Source organism: Melospiza georgiana, chromosome 3 (genome assembly GCF_028018845.1).
Source record: "Melospiza georgiana isolate bMelGeo1 chromosome 3, bMelGeo1.pri, whole genome shotgun sequence".
NCBI lineage: Eukaryota > Metazoa > Chordata > Aves > Passeriformes > Passerellidae > Melospiza > Melospiza georgiana.
In genome coordinates, this window is record NC_080432.1 from 52018766 (window position 1) to 52039157 (window position 20392).

Sequence of the window (20392 nt, forward strand, 5' to 3'; positions counted from 1 at the left end):
TGAATACAAGTTTGGGAAAAATTAGCCATAATATAGAATTTTTAAAGTATACAAAAAAACCAGACAAATCCCACTGTAGTACCTGTTCACATCAAAACTTCATTAGGATAATTATCAGCAGTCACTTTACTTTAGCAGTTGCTACAAAAAGTTTCATGAGGACTTCCACAAAAATTTATCTTTCATTTATAGCCTTCTCCCCCAAAATTGGAAACTTTGAGCAACTGGTAATAAATTCCACTTAAAAAATATGATTCTTGAAGCTAAAAATTCTCCAACGCATTTATTTGGTTTTAGCATAAAGATCCTTAACCTACACTATGAAATGTGTTTCAAACATGGAGTGATTTCTAATAATGATTTCAAGCACCTTAGATAAAATTATTATTTTTAAATGTGCATAGCTCATAAAAACAAGAAGTATAAATTTCTGGTAACATGAAAGTATTTTTCATCATCTTTTTACAAAAAGCATTGTCACAACCTATTCCCCTGATTCATAACACTGATTTCTGATTGTTGTTATAGATTATAACAAAAGGCCTCCTGCGGTTCTGTAGTTTGCAAACTACCAGGAAAGTAGCAAACAGTCTATTGCTATACACTTCTATTCTGCTGATAGGTAAGCTCTTTAAGCCAACAAAAAATTATTCCCACCTTAGGATGATAGTCATTACCACCAAAAATCTGGCTCAATATAGCCTTTTCCATTCCTTGTCCACCATCTTTTTATCTTTTTATAATTCTGCAGAAAACGCTATCTTCTAGGAAGTAACAACAGCCCCTCTATTTAAAATAAGAATTATCATTAGAACTTAAACCCCTAAACACCTTAGAAATCAGCCACTGAGCAAAACCAGTGTTTCTTCCCTAACCTTGGTAATTTCCTCCTTTGCATTTTACCCGGTACGTTACAATTCATTGTTACTATTGCATGGATCTTATGTTTGCAGAAAATCTCACCAATAACCAATTTAAGATCATTACAAAATTTATGATCATTGTCAACACAAGCTGGCTCAAAACAAATTTTTCTGGGTCAATTTAGCAAGGTATTTTACCTAAAGCAACACAAACAGAAATACCTCCAGAATTTAACACACTGAGTTATAACATCTATGTCAACATTCTTATCTGAACTTGACTTAATTACATGTTGCAAGTAGGAACGTTTGAGATGGTATATCCAATAATTTACTGAGGCATACTGGATAATTTTAATTCAAGTCTTACCAATTTTTGATCCAAGAAAACCAAGTAATGTTTTCAAAATAGACACTACAGATTGATAGACAGTATTTGCAATTCAAAATGGGTAAACTAAACTTCTGATATTAATACCACCATATTTCAAAATAAAAATACCAAAAGGCTCAAAAATATTTTAAAAACTGTTAGCCTATTTTGCCTCCAAAAATAGCAGAACCTAAACACAAAAATTATAATATTCAAGTTATACCAAAACCAGATTTCCTTTTTGAATCTGAAAATAAGCTGTTCACATGAGCTGCTCAAAGCTAAATATTAATCACAAATAAAAAACACTTACCTTCTTGTCTGTTATTTTTCCTTTTTAGCCATTTTTCCACAGTTTCTGCACTTACACTTTCTGACACAAACTCATCCAGTACCTGGGGGTGAAGAGAAAGATACGCCTTCACTTTTTCATCTGTTAAGCCTGAAAGAGAGAACATTAATACATTACGTTATTGGTGTGAACTCCCTCATATGAAGAAAATACCTGGAGACCAGCAAGAATCAATATCCCTTTGTTTAACACACTGATTGAATATATGACTATTTAAATAGAACAGAGAGAGCAATATCCTGTCAAAAAAATCAGCTGCATTGTAGAAAATAGTAGAAGCAAAGTGTAGCCATACAAGATACTTTGTACAAAAAGTCCCCTGAAGGCATACCCAGAAACATTACCCAGGAGAAACAGCCAGGTAGGAATTCATGACTATGGTTATGACTCAAAAAATATTTCCAAGCTCTGCAGCATGATATATTGATAAAGAAACTGGTTAGAAGGAGATAGAAAAAGGTGAGCTGGGATGTCTCACAGAGCACCAAATTCAGTGTTCTCACTGCAAATGGCAGCAAAATCAACACAAACTATTATGGAACACCAAAATCATATGCAATTTTCAAATACTAGAATTACTTAAGTTACTTTAGATGTACAAACTGTTTTCACAGGCACGCTTCCATTGCTTTAATAACTTAGTTATCAAAATGAAAATAATTGCAGATAACATGTATTTATAATATCTGCAACAGAAAGAAAACTCAAGTAAACATTTCAGAAAAAGAAGAAATATTCAGAATCTCAGATCCCTTACATTCATAAATAAATTTTCAAACTCACAAAATTATAATCTGATTATACACTTTGCAAAGACTGGCCACAGACAGGTGAACCCAGCAGTGCTGGGGCTGTCCTATGGGGGAAGCAATAGGAAGAGCCTGTCCTGGGGGACTTGGCTCCAGGCTACCATGGAGGGAACAGGCACTCCTGGGCAAAAGCATTAATGAGATATGAGGGGAAGAGAAGTAACAACAACTGTAATGACTCTAATGAGATATGAGGGGAAGAGGAGCAGCAACCACTGTAATGACTCTAAATATGCCATCTTCTCTTGTGTTTTGCACATTTAAATATAATAGTAAATTCTCCACAGAAAGCAGCCAGGCTTCAGCAGAAAAGAAACTCCCCCTGTACAACACTGACCTCTTTCAGAGAGGTACAAAATGAGATCAATTCTCCTATTTTGTGCTTTGCACAGTATCAGAACGTGATGAACAGAGGCACAGTGCAATTTGAATGTTGATCAGTAATGGAATATTTAAGATCTCTTACAAATGTTTACTGTGAAAGTCTTCAGGAAGCAATACCAGAAGACAAACCAAGAACTCTCATCTGCAGAGCATCAACCACCTACACCACTTTTCTCACACCAGCTGCACCACATCCCTCACCCACATCAGCCCCCAACAGCTCAAAACTGCTTTAAACTACCCTTCCTTTTAACTCAGAGGTGCAACTCCTGCTGGATATCATAACCTCAAAGAACATCATTGCTACTTAAGGCAATTCCCCATACATGAATCACTTGAATCACAGCTTACCGAGCATCCTGAATTTTTTTAGTGAAGAAGAAAAGGTCTATCATAAATCAGTAAGACAAGTAGATAATCAGCAAGTGGGGTGAAAACAAGCAAAACCCTACTATGTTGATTGTTTGACCTTAGGTGAAAGCTTGTAGAGTTAGATCATAATGCAGCTATAAAGAAGTACAAGTGTGAAATAAACAAGATAATTTTAAAGCGAGTTCAGGGATTGCCTCATGTTCTAAAAAAAAATCAAACTCATTAATATAATTCTTTAATTTGTTCAAATGAGAAAAATGTAGACCCTTAAAAAAGTATTTCTAATTTCATAGTGAGAAAATTAAAGGAGTACCACATTTTAAAGATTTAGCCATCAAAATTTATCTGCCCTTTAAGTTCTACATGAAAAATTATCAAAACAGACTTGTCATAAAATGTCTGCTAGTTTCAAGTTGTCTTTAGACTGGATAGAAACACTTTTTTGCTTCTAGTAAAAAACTATGACCTGAAAAGATTGTAAAAATAGCAACTGGAATTCTGTAAGGATCGATTTGTTTCTTCAGTGAAAATAACCATTTTTTTCTTGATCCAAACCTTTATATGTTGTGGGCTTTGTAAAAGACACATCAGAATTCAATAAAATGTCAATTTGAACTAAGACTTCAGTCTACAGGTCTCAAGTTTAATATCCAGATATTAGGCAACTTCAGCAACCTAAAGCTAAAAACTCTGCTTTAACCTTATACAGAAAAGTAATTGATGGAGCTGACATAAGAATTCCTAAACAGTCTTTAAATTACCCGTCTTTATTTCACTAAAGGTATCTGCGCACATGTTCTTTCTCAATGTGGGATTTGTAGATGGGAGCAGGAAGAACAAGATTTACAACTATGTTTGCAGAGTTAAAAAGCAGTGACTTAAACCTATTTTCTACATAGATTAAGGCAAACTTATTGGTCAGCTCCCAATTGTTAGCTTGCTGCATCAAAAAACACACCCTGCAAACATACACACAAACTCACAACCAAAACGAACAATAACACACTGTAACTTCACAAAATGTATAAATACAAGTCTTTTCAACGAAATTTTAATGGTTTGTGTTTTATGTGCATTAAGGCTAAAAAGTGTTGTAAAGATGCCTGAATGTAAGAGCATTTTACAGCTATTCAGAAGCAATTATTTTATGGCATATGGAAAGCCTTCTTGATTGTAAGGTGCACATTAGAATAAAGTTATTGCATAACAACATGCACACACTCGCCCTCTTGAACATTCACATGCTCCTGAAAACTTCTAGTACATGTATTTTTGTTAATTATTATTGACCTCTCTATTTGACCTCTCTATTGAAGCATTGCAATCCCTTAATTCTGAAAAAATGTAAAAAAAAAAACCCTATTTGAATATTTAGAGGCAATGATTATTAACATTTACATAAAAAGGACAATAACACACCCACACTCAGGAAATTAAAGTTTATCATGCCAGTCAGGTGCCATTTACAGAATACCAACAAACATAACACAAGCCAATGCTGGTTATTAATTTTTCTGTTACTAACGTATTGGTCCTAAATATTTGGGGCAGCAAACTTTTCTACATTCACTCACATTAGAAGTATTTCTCCTCTACTACTTCTCCCCTCACTGCTACTTCCCATGACTTTCAGTAATGCAAGGACTTCTCTCATTCTTGTTCACCATTTCTTGTGTGGAGCATCAAGCGTATACATCAACGGTGCCTAGCGAAGGAAAAGGCAGCAGTGCCCACATTCTTAACTGTGTTGGTCTATACATTTCCTCCCTAGCAGCCCAAACAAAAACTCCCCTCACTTCATTTCATGCATCCTCAGAAAGCATCACCTCTTGTATTTGGAACACATCTGTCCCCTGACAGAGCTGTGACAGTCCCCAAAAGGAACCATCACTCAGGAGGGCTGAACTCTGGCCATCAGCAGGCCAGAAAGCACAGAAAGACTGGAATAATTGCTCTGGGAATTAAAGGAGGAATCTGGCATTTGATTTGGATGTCCATTCATTCTGTTTATGCAGTGGAGTTTGCCCTCCGTGCACATATCCTATTTAATTAAAAACACACCAAATCAGCTTTCTCTCTTGTATTCTTATTTTAAAATTATCAACTCACATTTCAGTGCTGCTATCTGACACAACTTCCTGTTGTTGTGTTTTATGCACACATTAACTATTTGTTCTGAATTTGTGATTTAAAAATGAAGGACACACACATATCAGATGATCTCTTCCTCTTTTCACTCCCCTCCCAACAAACCCAAGCTACAGCTGCCCACCACTTGGGGCAGCCCAGCACTCACTTCCTGACCACCACACCCAGCTACATTGTGTAGACCTCAATTTAAAATGCTCTCTTTGGCCATACCATCTGCTTCTGTGGTTTATAACTCCTTCATTCTTACTATTAAGCTTTCTTGATCTCCAGCAATGAAGCTGAGGGGAAATTGCCTCAGCTGAGGCTGACTGCCTGCTGGGAACCATCCCTGACCTGACCCTACTACAGAGCAACATTTGAGACCTGCCCAGGACATCACTAGCTGGCTTGGAAAATGCAATGCCAAGAACCATTCTAGACAGAAATCCAATTCTAGTACATAAGAATGCTCCTTTGCACTATTTACTAACTCAGATATAGCAGAACTGGGTTTAAAAATAAAACCAAAAACCTTCAAACATCAATTATCAGTAATTATTCCTTGCCTTTGAGCCAGAATTCAACAGCCTTTCTTTAGACAAAAAAAAAAACTATAAAGTAAAAATCGTATTTTTACTTTCAGTCATATTTTTGCTTTCAGCTTTTTATGCTGCCTAAAATATTTTAAAAATTTCTGAGATATTAGATAACCTGTGTATTACTGAATCGATTAATGGCTCTGCTCTCTGACTCTTAATCCATGTCACACTGCACTCTCCTCTGAGAATAGCTTCACTGAGCTCAGTATAAAGCAGAACTGACTGTGAATGAGCTGAAAGAATTGAAGCCTAGAGCTATGTTTAAAAATCTGCTCCATTTAGCAACATGAGTCACACACGTCATTAGCAATTCTTGCAATTTTTTCATTAGTGTTGCGATATTTGGTCTTTTTTCCAAAACCACTAACTTAATCAAACCTCATGATTAGGCAAGAATTTTAATTTTCACCTAAATTGTCTGCTTCCCAGTCTGGGGGGTACAAGGGGAGTCAGAAAAGAAGGGATAAAAACTGATGAGCCAGCCTAATTCTTACCAAGGGTCAGCATTTTATCCTTGAGCAGCTAATCTCTGACAGACTGCAGTCATTGCTTCCCTCCAAACCCTCTTCCTCATTTAGACAGGATACAATCATTTGAAAACACATTGTGAGGAGGTACACTGGTCATTGTAAGAAGTCAGGTAGATTTTGTATATCAAGAAGGCTTTTACCAATAAACACAAAAAGAAATAACTATAAATACTGTCAATGTTGCATCTGTTAGCAACAACAGCAGCAAAGTAATTCAAACAAAAAAAAATACAATAATTAACTAGTTTGGTTTAATAAGCAATTCTTCCCTGAAATTAGAGAGGCCGCAGAGTCACAGTAAATATAGGCAAAGTCTCCATATCTCCAAGTAGCTAAAAATGCCTAATTTGAAAAACCAAAATTATGAAGAGCAAAGTGCCACACTTCCACAAAATCAGCATTTGAAAATGAATGTCATACTTGTATGAAAAAAGAAGACTTGAAATATGTGAAAGTCATCCAGAAGACCTAATTTGAGCACAGCTTTGTCCATGTATTCCTTTATCTAAAGCAGTCTTGTCCCATCTCTTACTTACACAAAGATCACCTCTCTGTATTTTTCTACAGAACTTTATAAGTGATATTTGTAGTTATTCTCAAAAGCATTCAAGGCATGTGTGTACATTGCTTCATTTGGATTAAGCATTAATCCCATTAAATCAATCCCTTCTTTGTTCATAGCATCAGGATTCAAAACCACAGGCACAGTCAGTTTTGAAATATCCTTTTCAAGTCAGACTTTTTATCTTAATCCATTTAAGTACACAGGAATGTAATGTGACCAAGTGCCCAAACCCTCTGAAACCTGACATTACTGGTCTGGCAAAAAGTATAATCACTAACAAGAAGCCATCAGAATGGTCAAACCTCTTTGATTGCTCTTTTCTCGAAAAATCAATTCACAAGCATGTCTGTGAGCAGCTCCAGTCACCTTTTTTGTCCCTCCTCCTCCAAATCTCTTCTAGATTGCTAAAAACAGCCCAATACATGGCCCCAGCATATCACCAGTGAAAACCAATAATGCAGTACCTGAAAACACCTCACTGCTGATTTAGGTATTTTAAAAGGGTTTATGTTTGTTTCACAGATAACACATTTTACTATTAACTGTTTCAAATCTTCATTCAAAGGTGAATGTTAAATTACATGAGCCTCCAATAACTGCCTAAACCTGCAGGATCTGTATGCATGTAAATGACAGCAGTAGCCACATGACATGTAAGCTAGGATGCCAGCAGTACTGCTGAAGTTTAGAGAGAGAAAATAAAGACCAGCTCAGCTAAACAGAACTGGAATGTGCACATACAAAAAGAATATCAACAACCACCACATCCTGTATCCTGAAATTCAAATCCCATATTCCTGATGAAAAAGCCAGGGATGCACTTGAACATGCCAGATGCTAAGGCATGGACATCAGGCCTCGAGTTTCCACCAACTTTCATGGTGGTTTTTCTGATATTATCAGCATCTTGCAAGCCTGAGTCCTAGACATCTGTAGATACTCAGCTGCTTATGTCTCCCAAAATCTAACACTCAAGAACTGCAGAGTACTAGCAGCTCTGAGCCCTGCTTCAGTATTAACATAAAAAGCAAAAAAACATATAAAACTCCTGATGAAATCAGTTTTCATTAGCTAGAGCTAAAAGTCCTATAATCCTTCCATAGGAATTATATGTCTGCCTAATGGAGTCAACATATTCTCAGTTTGAATATTCATTTTTCATGGGGTTTCAAAATACTCTTCAACTTGTCTGAATGGCATAATCCTGTATGTATGCTGTTATGCTGTAATATCATCCATTCGTTAATGCATGGAGCTTTTTAAAACTCTGTCTTACTTTCCTGGTTTGAGAGGAGCTTTTCTCCAGTTCTCATTAGCACATTGGAGTAACTCTGAGGGGTCTGTAAAAAGCTTCATTCTGCTTCCAGGTGCATGATGGAACCAAATTTGGAAATTTAATTAAGACTCTGCAGAAAGCTAACTAAAGGACTACAGACGTGCTCTAGGACTTGCAAATTGTAATCAAATAATTTCAAGCATTTGCTGGAGAGATTTATGTATCTATGTATCGTCTTAAGGTTACTGATAAAAATAATTATTAACATATTATAAGTAAAGCATTATAGTGAAGTAGGTTAAAATGTATTCATAGATGTAGAAGGAACATCTCAGTATAATTATCTGCTTTTTTCTTTCTCTTGTGCAACATACAGAGGCAGGGTACCTTGCTCCTGCCCAAAATACACCTGAAGAGTAATGCATATCTTAATAAAGACAAAATAAATACTAAAATACATTAATAACTCATTATGAAGTATGCAAAGTCCCTCAGAACATGCACATAATTAATATCTTTAAATAGTATATACAGTTTCAGATTAAACTACTTAAAGTCTAATGATTAAGTAAGGTTAGAATGCCCTCACTCTTCCCTTGAGAACAGGTGTTGGGACCAAGTTCTTGATTTATGTCTTCTCCAGTAATATCTTCTGGCTGATGTAATGTCTTCCTCTCACCTGACACCTAATCCTGAAGTAGCTCCCTTTTTGACTGAACTCTTTCTGTCTTAAAAGTTGTCCCATTCCCTTTATTACCAGTCTTTTACTGCTGATTTATTACTTAAAATAAACTTTTGTGAATAAAGTTCTGCAAATCCTTCATAATATACTTACCAATATAAGTGTGCACTCCTGTTTACAAACTGCACCTTAACTTATTCCACAAACAAGATCCACTGTGATGAAACTTTTGATGGATATACTACATGCCTGTTCCAAGACTCATTCTGTTATTTCACTAAACTGGAGACAGAGAATGTTCTTCCCTCTGAAAGGAGCACCCCACTTCACCTGAAAACTTGGATTAGTAGGCATGTTAGGACAGTTTCCCAGAGCACAGGACTCTTCTGGAATAACACCTACACACAGTCAAATAACATGCTACTTAGCAACAAGACTGGACACCTGAGAGTCTCTGCTTTGGTGATACCAGGACCCTATCTGCAGCACCACAGAGCAGGATTTGTCATTATTTTTAAATCCCCTCCAAACTTAAAAGTCTTAGGATGCTTAAAAAGAAACGCAGTCAACATCCTTCACAAAATGAGAAGGTACAAAACCCAGAGAAACTGGTCACTAAAAAGTACTAATAGAATAACTATAACACAGCCATATCCAGAAAGGTTTGATCTGGTTCATAGGAAGCTCTTCAAAAGCAAACTATGCTAGCCCAGCACTTTCTAGACATCATGTATAAAGTAAAACATTTAGAAAAATATACAAATTAGTCTAAATTATTAATTTCACATATTCTGCAAATTATATTTCTTCAAGTCCTGCATCCAGTTCATTTATGAAGATGCAGAAGGATGGCACCCTGTGGAACGCCACTAGTGACAGGTCCCCTGATGTCACCCCATTCACCGTAACCCTTTGTGCCTCGCCCATGAGCCAGCTGCTCATCCATCACATAACACTGTTATCCAGCTGTGTGCTGGACATTTAGTCCAGGAGGATCCTGTGAGAGACAACATCAAAAGCTGTGCTGAAGTAAAAAAAGACAACTATGCACAAACCCGATGAGTTGTTGAACGGAAAACTAGAAAGGCTGCAAGAAGCAGGCTGCAAGGTGCTATTCTTATTTGATCTACAAATTGGCTATGATATTTACAGGTTCATTTGTTTAAAGACAGACAGAAAGTGCTGCCAAGATCCTGACCTATTGATTAACACAAAGGGTGTCATTTCCTAGATGTACATCAAGCCTAACAAATTGAAGGCTGAGCTGGTACACATATTTTTTTTTTTAAAAAGACATCTGATTTCAAATAAAAGACAGACTAAGCTGTAAAAGAGTTTAGTCCAGTTTCCAATTCATCTCTTCAGGTTACTAATAGGTATAAAATGGGTGTACCTATTAAATAAAGAAATAAAAAAAATTTAAATCCCATTCTAATTGCAGTATTGATTTTTCTTATTTTACCTTCTGGCAATTAATTTTTTTTCTTTCCTACTTTAACGATTATCTTGAAAGAGTTTTCAGCATTACAAATCAATTCTTCATAAAGGTACCACTGGTCTGAATGAATAACATCTATCCTCTTTACACAGTGGAACAGGCTCTAATTTCTAAATTATAACACTGTATTCCTACAACATTTCACAATTCCAAAGAGATTTAGCTCCAAGTATCCATATTCAAATATTCAACTATTCCTACAGTAGTTCCAGAAAATTCTCTAACCTAATTCAAGCACCTTGACAAAAATTGCAATAGCTAAAACAAGAAAAGAACTTCTAAAATATAAAAGCTTCTAAAGACCATCCAAAAAACCAAGTTTTCATGACAGAGACTCCAGCTTTATCACTTGAATGTTAGAGGGTACATCACAGCCTTCCCTTAACACCACCAAAAGAGCTACACAGCAGATATTTTAGCAATACAGTTGAAATACAAAAAGATGGCATCACATAATTGATTTTTGAAACTGCTTTTTACTCTTTTTGTATTACTGTAAAATATAGATGCAAGGTGCCTCTTTATACAAAATTGAACTTTGACTGACATTTAAAATAAAAAAAAAAACCAACCTATTTCATTCTTTTGTGGGGAATAGAAAGCATACCATCAGACTAATTAAGCACTGAAAGTAAAGCACTGACTCCATCAAACTGTCAGAAAAAAGTTAGAGACTCCAATTTATTTAAAACACTATCAAGGAAGAGAATTATTTTCTTTTTTTCTGTCAGCTCTTTTTTTCAGCTGTATAAATGAACAGAAGGAAAGATGATTTTCAGAGATGCTATCTCTGCTCAATTGTATGGTGATGGATGTAATGATATCTCTATGTCAGTAAAGTACAGCCTAGGAAAAGCAGTATAATTTGAGATATTTAAAAGAATATGCTACTGAAGTAAAGGAGGTTTGAAGTGATAATTAAATACTGTGTTACGTACACTTGTATTCTACAGACAAGGACATATTGTGCAACCCTTATTTGCACTGGTGAACACTTACAGGAGTAGTCCCATTGACGTCAGCGAGACTACTTATGTGGGCAAGAGCTCACTAACATGTGAAAGGTTGTGCAACAAAGCCCCAAACACGTCTCATTCCACACATTGTTTCAAGCTTTGTTCTTCAACCACAAATTTTTCTCTAGTAGTGTTAATAATATTATTTCACTAATATTACCACTCAGAAAAATATGTAAGAGCGTAAAACTTGTTTAGTGGTATCTGACATACTCCAGTTTTTCAGCTAGACACCAAAGCAGAGGCACACAAGAACTACAGATTCACCGAGGATGGCAGGCACCTCTAGAGATTGCCACCAAAGCCACCCTCTGCTCAAGCTGCAGTGGGTTTCTCAGGGTCCTGGTCTGCCAGCTTTGAGTATCTCCAAGGATGGAAAGAGACTCCACACCTTCTCTGTGCAGTGTGTACCAGTGTTCAGGTGGTTTTCTGTGTTCAGGTAAATATCCCTGTGTTTCAGTTTGCACCCAATGCATTTTGTCCTCTTGCTGGGAACAGCCAAGAGGAACCTGAACTGGCTCCACCTGTTTTGCTTCACCCTCCACAAGATACTTATACAAAAAGAAAATCCCCTCCGAGTCCTTCTTTCCTTCAGGCTGAACAGTACAGTCCCAATCATCCTTATGCCCCTTTGCTGGTCTCACTCTACTATGTCCACATGTCTCTTGCACTGGGGAGTACAAAACTGGGCCCAGTACTCAAGATGTGTCTCACCAGGGCTGGTTAGATGGGCAGGATCACCCCTCAACCTGCTGGCAATGCTCTTCCTAATGCTGGCATGGATGCTGCTGGCCTCCTTTGCTTTGAGGGCACACAGCTTGAGCAGCTTCAATAGATTTATAGGAAGAAATGCTATAGGGATTTCTACTTCCTGGCAGGTGAAATAAAGGAAAATACCTTCTACTGACTTGGATGTTGGCAGCACAGAATAAAAAAACAACATATGGTGTTGGCTGATTTTCCAAAAGATTTCACTGCTGTGGCAATGCTCTATGCATGCAATCTCATCTGGCAAAACATCTTCCATCGATACTATTTTAGACAAGAATTCAAATCATCTATTTGTTACTATTTTAAGAGTTTCTTTTTGGCAACCACACTAGAACAAAGACGCAGTGTTTCAGTCATGCCCCTAGTTTTTATTATAAAGCTTAAGCAAATGCCAAGAATTCAAGGCTAGTTTCAAAAATTAAAAATGAGCAGCTGCATCTTTTCCCTGTCCTCCTCCCCTTCATCATCTCCCCACCCTCCTTTGTTTGTTTTGGAGACAGTGTAGCTCACAAACACGTGTTCACCTCCAAAAAGCATCCTTAAAAGACAAGGGAACAGGGAAGAGGGAAGGAGAGTTGGAAAGAGTAGAAGTAAAAGGAAAACAGGAGAGATAAAAGCTTAGGGCTTGTATTTGTACAGGACTCAGGAAACATTTCAAAAAATTCTCATATTCACAGGATGCATATCCTGCACTGTGCCTTCACTGTAATAATTTATACAAACTTTTCACAGAAAAAGATTATAAACTACTCAATGAGAAAAACATTCTGGTAGAATTGCTTCTACTAATTGCTTTGTAACAGCCTGATTTGATAAAGCCTGTTTGAACTTGGCCATTGTCTTCATTCAGAAAAACACTTTAAAACTATAAATACATTCATATAAGGCAGACACTGTAACACATGAAATCGAGGCACATTTCCACAAGGCTGGCCATAAATTTTCTCTTTAAAGTGTTACAGTACTTACAGCTGAGATTCTGATTTCAGTCCAGCTCACTGACCAACCCAGAGTTCCCATGAGCCCATGATAGGTCCCTTAAAATATCATACAATGACCAAAAAAAATATACCAAAGCCATACCTAAAAATGATGTACATAGCACATGAATAGACTGATCCACTGCCAAAACTAGCCAGTTAACCAGTTACCAGCCAGTTAGCCAGTTACTGTGTCATAAAATATCCAACAGGAGAAGAGCATGTTAAGGACTTCAAAAATTTTAAATTAGATGAAATCAAGAGATTTAACAAATAGGCAACTATCAACATTTTAAAGTCCTTCAGATTCACTCTGGGAAAGCCCCCATGACTTCAACTTCTGTAGGCTGGAGAATATAAATGTTAATACTACTCAATTTAACTGACAGTGACATGAAAGATCTGGAGAAAATCCAGTGCACCCAAGATAACTAAAAAATGACTCCATGTTGTACTGCAAGAAAAATGGGAGCAGGAGGTCTCTCAAGGATATGGTATCAATGACAAAAAGCAGTCATAAATACCAGTACATTACTCTTTCTCCTTTACTACCACTGTCACATTACTTTACAGACTAATGGCTTAGTAATTTTGTGAACAGCAGTTCTGAGGCCTTAATAGTGCTGGCGCTGTTCATGTTACTACACGAGCTAAAAAATGTACCTGATAGCGAAATTCATCCAAGTCCCTGGCATGTCTTTCCAGCAAACAGGCAATCCTGCAATGCTTCTGTTTAAGTAACTGTGACACATATACTCTAACTTTATTGCAAGAAATCCAAGCGCTTCAAAGTCCATAGACACCAAATATTTTCATAAGTTGAGCACACCCAGCATGACAGCAGCTGGGATGGATTTTTAATTGGGGGGGGGGACAGAATTGGGGGGTGAACAAAGAGGGAAGCAATAGGTTATCAAAAATGCATCAACTCAAATTATTTAGGCATAGTCATCTTCTTATGTGATACAAAGGCTCAAGAAATACTGGATATATTTTGAGCAGGAAAAGGTCACAGGGCTACATACATGGCTACATTATCACCATGGATAAAAGGACAGAGTAAAGCTGGGAGAAACACAAAGAAAATGCAGAAGAAAACTTTAGAGGCATGAGGAGGAACATGGGTCAGAGAGTACAGACTATTCAAAAGGTAGAGGAATGACTAACCAAAGTAGCACAAAATTAACCAGCAAAAAAACCACAAAAAACAAAACCAAACCGAACACAGAAAGAAAAAAATAAACAAACACAAAACACAAATTGACAGCTTTTGCCAAAATCAAGTTACACTGACTACCTGTGTGAACCTTCATGCTGCAGCAAAGAGTGACATGTATGAGGACAGGGTTAGGCAGTCCAGGCTGAGGGAAGGCAGATCTCTTCACACCAAAATTGATAACCTCCTCTGGCCTACAGTGATTGGGGATTACAGCCTAAAACGTGGAAGAATGAATCCATGCCATTCGAGAGGCCACATAGCTACACAAATTTGCTTGTGCATAATGTCTATAAAAGATCACCTAGCAGGATTTTTGGATTCAATAGACAAGTACTTTTTAAAAATATCCAAATCTAATCAATTAGTTTCTTAGAAGAAGCTGGAAAGTAGAATTTCTCAAGAAACATAAGTATTCCAATATTCTGAAATTTGGTTTTATTTGTAACCAGTACTAAAACTTTATAGGACTATGATAATTGGGGACATTTTTGTTTGTTTTTCATTTTACTTCTTTGAACTTTTAATTTTTTCTTTAGAATTCTGAAAAACGTAAACTGAATTATTTCCTCATAATCTTTCTATTAGAACTAACATTGTGCATTGATTTCAACAAAGGTACATTTTCCAGAACCTACAAGTGAGTGGTGAGAGCCCACATCCCTGTGCCACTCAAAATTCCTCTATTACGCAATATGCAGACACATGCTTCTTTCTTTAACTTTCCTTACTAGAAGCACCAGAATTAGCTAAACTTTACTAATTGATTTATTTGACAAACCACTACGGAAAATACATTACAAGTAACATGAGCTTTCTTAGAGTAAGGCAGAAAAAAATATGGTGAAATCAAGCAGTGCTTTTCAAGCCAAGAAGTCTACCTAGTCCATCTGAAATACCACCAGAGACTCAAAGTGGAGTCAAAACTGCTATTTAAAACCAGTTTTTTGCATAACCATCCTTCACTGAGCACTTACGTGTTTAATTAGGATGTTTTAAAACTATACTCAACATGTTTATAAAGAACATAATTTTAAAATAAAAAATATTAGAAAACTGGATTCATATTTGCAGCTTTTCTTCAGAAAAAGAACAGTATAACATAAAAAACCCCCAAACCTGCCTATAAGAACTTTTTTGGAAGACTAAATCCCTAATATTATATCCAACACATGAGAAATCAATGGGTTTGATATAAAAAGTAATTTTCTTGAGTAAAGAATTTAAAAAAGAACATAATTTTCATACCATTCAATACTTTCTAGGTAACATTAATTCTTAGTTGCTTTTATTTTACAATTAAGCATAGAAGTGGAAAAGCATAGGGTATCTTTTGAAACAGTTAAGGAAATTAGCAAATTCTATTTCTTGGAGCTCTCTGGTTAACATCAAATACATTTTGACATTAAAGGGCTCTGGCAAAGAGTATCAACCTTATATCAATTATAAAGCATGTAGAGGACAATTTCTAGACTTAAAATTACTACAAAAGGTGAATGAAATATCTGGAGCTTGGTGGAGTTTTAGGGGGTAGGGGGAATTTGGATTGTTGGGGTTTTTAGAATAGAAAATAATAAGAACTCAAAATGCCGTATTTAGAAATCTGTTGTATTCATCAGCATTTTCGTTATCCCAGAGAAATTATGTTCTAAATGTTCATAAAATATATAAATAGCACACACTGCTTACAGAGTGACAAAATCCAAAGGAATCAGGTGGAATTTAAGCAATCTCCACAAGAAAAACTTTAATTAAGCAAAAGCTGTAAATCTAAGCTATCAGAGTGATATTCTGCTTCCTCCTGACATGGTGTGTCATGTACTTGGCTTTAAAAGATAATTTAAAACAACAATGGCCAATCGTTCATTATTTCAAGTTGTCATACCTAAAAATATAGCAACTTAGTGAGCTTCTGGTGTATGATTACCTTTGCCTTCATAAAAAAAAAAAAAAAAAAAAAAAAAAAAAAAAAGAAGAAAAAAAAGGAAAAAAGAGAGAGAGAGAGAAAAAGAAAATACCACACCTTGTTGAGAGATCAACTGGTAAGAGACTTCTTGAGATTTATATGGAATACATATAGAGGGGATTAGCATATCTCCTGTTAATCAAACTGAGAAAAACATATTCTCCTCTAGTATTCAGGAAAAACATATCTGGGCTTTGTTTTCCTTCATGCTCAGAGCATGGATCTACAACATATTCTGAACTAGCTCAATTTCCTCTAAATCAAAGAAACACAGCATGAAAATCTCAAGGTACACTGTCATTGCTTCTGTGACCAGAGGTGTGCAAAGAGGTGCCTAAACATCCAAGAGAGCCTGTAACTCTGATGTGATCCATATATTGCTAACCCAGGCCAAAAGGAACCACCAAACACAGTATTTTATACAACTGCCCAGTAGCAGGAACACCTGCAAAGAAGGTAAAATGTGCATTACTTTACCCTCCGTGGCCAAAGTTCTTTGAACTAACAACTTTTAGATCCCTGCAGAGTGCCTTAGCCAGCAGGCAGCGAGGAGCTCTGGCTGGAGGCAGGTGAAGGAGGGAGGGAAGTTTCTGCAGCAGGTCACAGGTATTACAGATACTGAGAAGTGAAGAAGCCAGAAGCAGAATGATCAACAGTAGTCCAGCACAGGGACCACAGCACTCAGCTGGCAGCAGGGGTGCACCCTGTTCCAAGTTTTTTCTCATAAAACTACTTCTGGTTCCAATACAGGGAAATTTTACTATACAGTATACATGAATGATAACAATAAGGACACATTTGGCTTTGGTTTGTACATCTCCTAGAACAACTCACATCCATCCACATGCACATTTTTTACTGGGATTTGCATTTAACATGCAGAAGCAAATACTACTAAACTGTTGTATCATTTAAGGACTTATGCTTTCCACTTCCCTAAGGAAAACATAAGGCCCATGCTAGAAAGAAGTTCCGCAGTTACAGTGATAAAGACGGCAAAGCCAGAGATAAAATATTACCAGCTTGTTATCAGGATCGAGGGATCCCCTTCACCACCCACAAAAAGAGAAATCCACTGTAGAAGGACACTGCTTCAAAAAGTTCCTGTACATGGATCTAGTGTGCAATCATTCCACATACATGCTAGAACAACTATTCCCTTGATGGAGCTTTAATTAAATTGATAGAAATCTACCATAACTTCTCCCTACTACTAAGGATACATAACTACACTTGCCAAATTAATAGAACATTTAAAAATTTTATAGATTTATTATCTGCTTATAAAAAAGCATAAAGGTTATTACATCTGCACTATTATGCAAAAATATTAGCTGAAATATTACAGCTATGGTTATAATGCAGTACATAAGCACAGCACATACTTGTATGGTCATTTGAAGACGAACAAAGGAAAGGAAATATTGTAGTCAGTGTGATGGTTAAATTCTGGCAAGTGAATGAACAATTGGAAGAGTTCCCATTTCAGAGAACTGTTTGAGATGAGGTAGTAGGCACATACACAAGTTGCCTTGGGGAGCATCAGGAAGGAGATGAACAGCTGAATTCATTGTACTAAAACATGGCTCTTGACTGTTTTGCTCAGGAGAAACCTCACCCAGAATAGCAGCACTTCTGTTGGGTCATGAAAAGTGAAATTCTTCTTTCCACCCATTTACAACAGTGAAGGAATAGCACCAAAAGATACCCACTACTCTTATGCCCAATATAGCATGGATTTTACCTTGCTTTCATATGTCTTGGTTTCTTTAAAGTAGCATCATGAGAAAAAAGGTACTAATTAATTAAAAGAAAAAATTACAGATGCAACACATGCATTCACAAGAAAACAAGCCAATGTCACAGTGCCTTGATGCTGGAAGTTGTTTTCTAGTTGAGAACAACGAAACTGAAATTAAGAGCAGAGTAATGGCTGGATTATTAGAAGTAGAATCTTCAAAACATCCTCAGCTTTTATTTGGAAAAGACAGATTGCCTCTGAAGATAGAAAAAAAAGCAGTGATGCAGAGGTTTGTCTGCTTTTTAATGTCATTCCTTCTTAAACAACACCAATCTTGCCATGAAAAATAACTAGTTCTTAAATTTTTGTCCTCCCACATTTCTTATAATTTAACTCTATCAAGTTGTAAATAACACTGGGTAAACTTGGATTTTAGGGTTCACAGTCATTACCTTGTTATTTGAAAACAAAGAAAAGATCTGTGTTTAGGAGAAAATAAATACAGTTTTTGTTATCTTTACATAACAAATTTCTTTCTGCTTAAATATCACCCCCAGGTACTAAAAATATTGATTAATTAAACCCACAGACATTCAAGAATATTAATTTTATGAGCATGTAAAAGAAAAAGAGAAGTAAAAAGGTTCTTGTACTTTTATTTCCTCTAAATTTGGAGGAGTCCAAATTACTACCTCATTATATGTTATAAATTCATAGAGCTTTAAAAAACTTATAGTATTCCTGAAACTTAAAGATTAATTGAGGTCAGTATTTTAGTCTTAATGTTATAGCTACAAACTCATACAAAATAAATATTTCACCATTGATGTCTCTTACTGAAAACCTTGTATATTATTTACAACTCCTATGAAAAGATCTAACAGTGTTAATACTTGTGTGCACAATGACTTTGCAGTACAAACTCTGCATAAAAATTTTCAAATGTGATTTGTGTCAGGTTCTTTTAATCATGTGAAGTACTGTCTGTCTTCCACATTCCCAAACAAATAGTTTGTACAGCTAAGATGTTGGCTGCTTGTAAGCACCTATCTCCATCCATTTAATGATAGGCTGCTGCTGACAACAGAGAGAGGAACAGCTTCTGTTGGTCATTTTCTTCTCCTTAGCCCATTACTATACACATAGCAATCTATCCTGAGGGCTCAACACTGATCAAATTATCAGTATGGGCAAAAAAAATCTCAATAATACAGTTACATGAAAATAAGTATCTCACACAAGAGGAATATAGAGGTTTAAGTGGTTTGCAATGGGCCTTATTCATGAGCCTAGCATTTTAAGACCCTCATCTAATTAATCTGATTTTCTGAAGTGCAAAGCTTTGCCATTAACTTTTGTTGAACTCAGTGGGAGTTCATTGTAAAGTTTCCATGTCCCGAATGTGAAGTCACCTTTTTCAGTTATACTTATCAAAAAAAACCAGAGCAATTGAAATACTGAGACCCCAGTGATTTTTCAGAATACAACAAGTTTTTACACTTTCCAGCTCACTCCAAAAAGCAGACATAAGGCTAGCCAAATCAATGCAGTTTGAAATACTGCAATGATTCTGTGGACATTTCTAAAACTATATTGTATTAAATAGACAGAGAACAAATCTTAATTGTTTCTAAATTCAGGAATTCATTCATAAATCCTATTAAACTGTATACGTGCAACAGGTATAAATTCTCAAAGATCTTCTTTGATGAGATAAAGGAATATTAATCAAATAATTTACACTAGAGGGAAATGCCATTGCTTCTGGAGTTGTTTTCACAGATATAACCACTAGAAAGTATCCTAATGCTTTTTACAAACATAGGTAGCACAGCAATTACAGCAATTTAATTTGGAACTTGAAAACATTCAAAAGGACAAGTCAAACGTGCAGAGTATACCCTCACAAAAAGCTGGCAGGTGGATTAATAAGTTTTTAAATGAGATATAGTCCTGTAGAAGCCACAGCAGCATTCATTTCTATGACAGCTACCCAATATGTTTCAGTTCTTTTATAAATCCTACCACTTAGTGGAAAGAAAGAATTTGCATATTTAGATAATTCAAACCAACTTAAAATAAACTGTTGTAATAACATTGTGACTTCCAAGTGATACAAGGAATATTGTCAGTTCAAATGAATATAAATCAAGGGTGTCCAAAACTTTTATGTTTGATGTGCAGGCAGCACAAAACAACAGCTAGAGGCTCAAGGCAACAAGTGTCCCATCACTGCTTCCTTCTAACCCACATGCTGCATTCCTTCAGC

General features: G+C 36.1%; 1 protein-coding gene across 3 annotated transcripts in view; it reads right to left on the reverse strand.

Moving 5' to 3' along the window:
- The window catches only part of PDE10A (phosphodiesterase 10A), a 343886-nt gene that overhangs the window by 93325 nt on the left and 230169 nt on the right, over positions 1-20392 (reverse strand). For all 3 annotated transcript variants that reach the window (XM_058019880.1, XM_058019879.1, XM_058019878.1), the window contains one exon: positions 1550-1678. In XM_058019880.1, coding sequence (XP_057875863.1) covers positions 1550-1678 — 129 coding nt within the window. The remainder of the gene's footprint in view (positions 1-1549; positions 1679-20392) is intronic.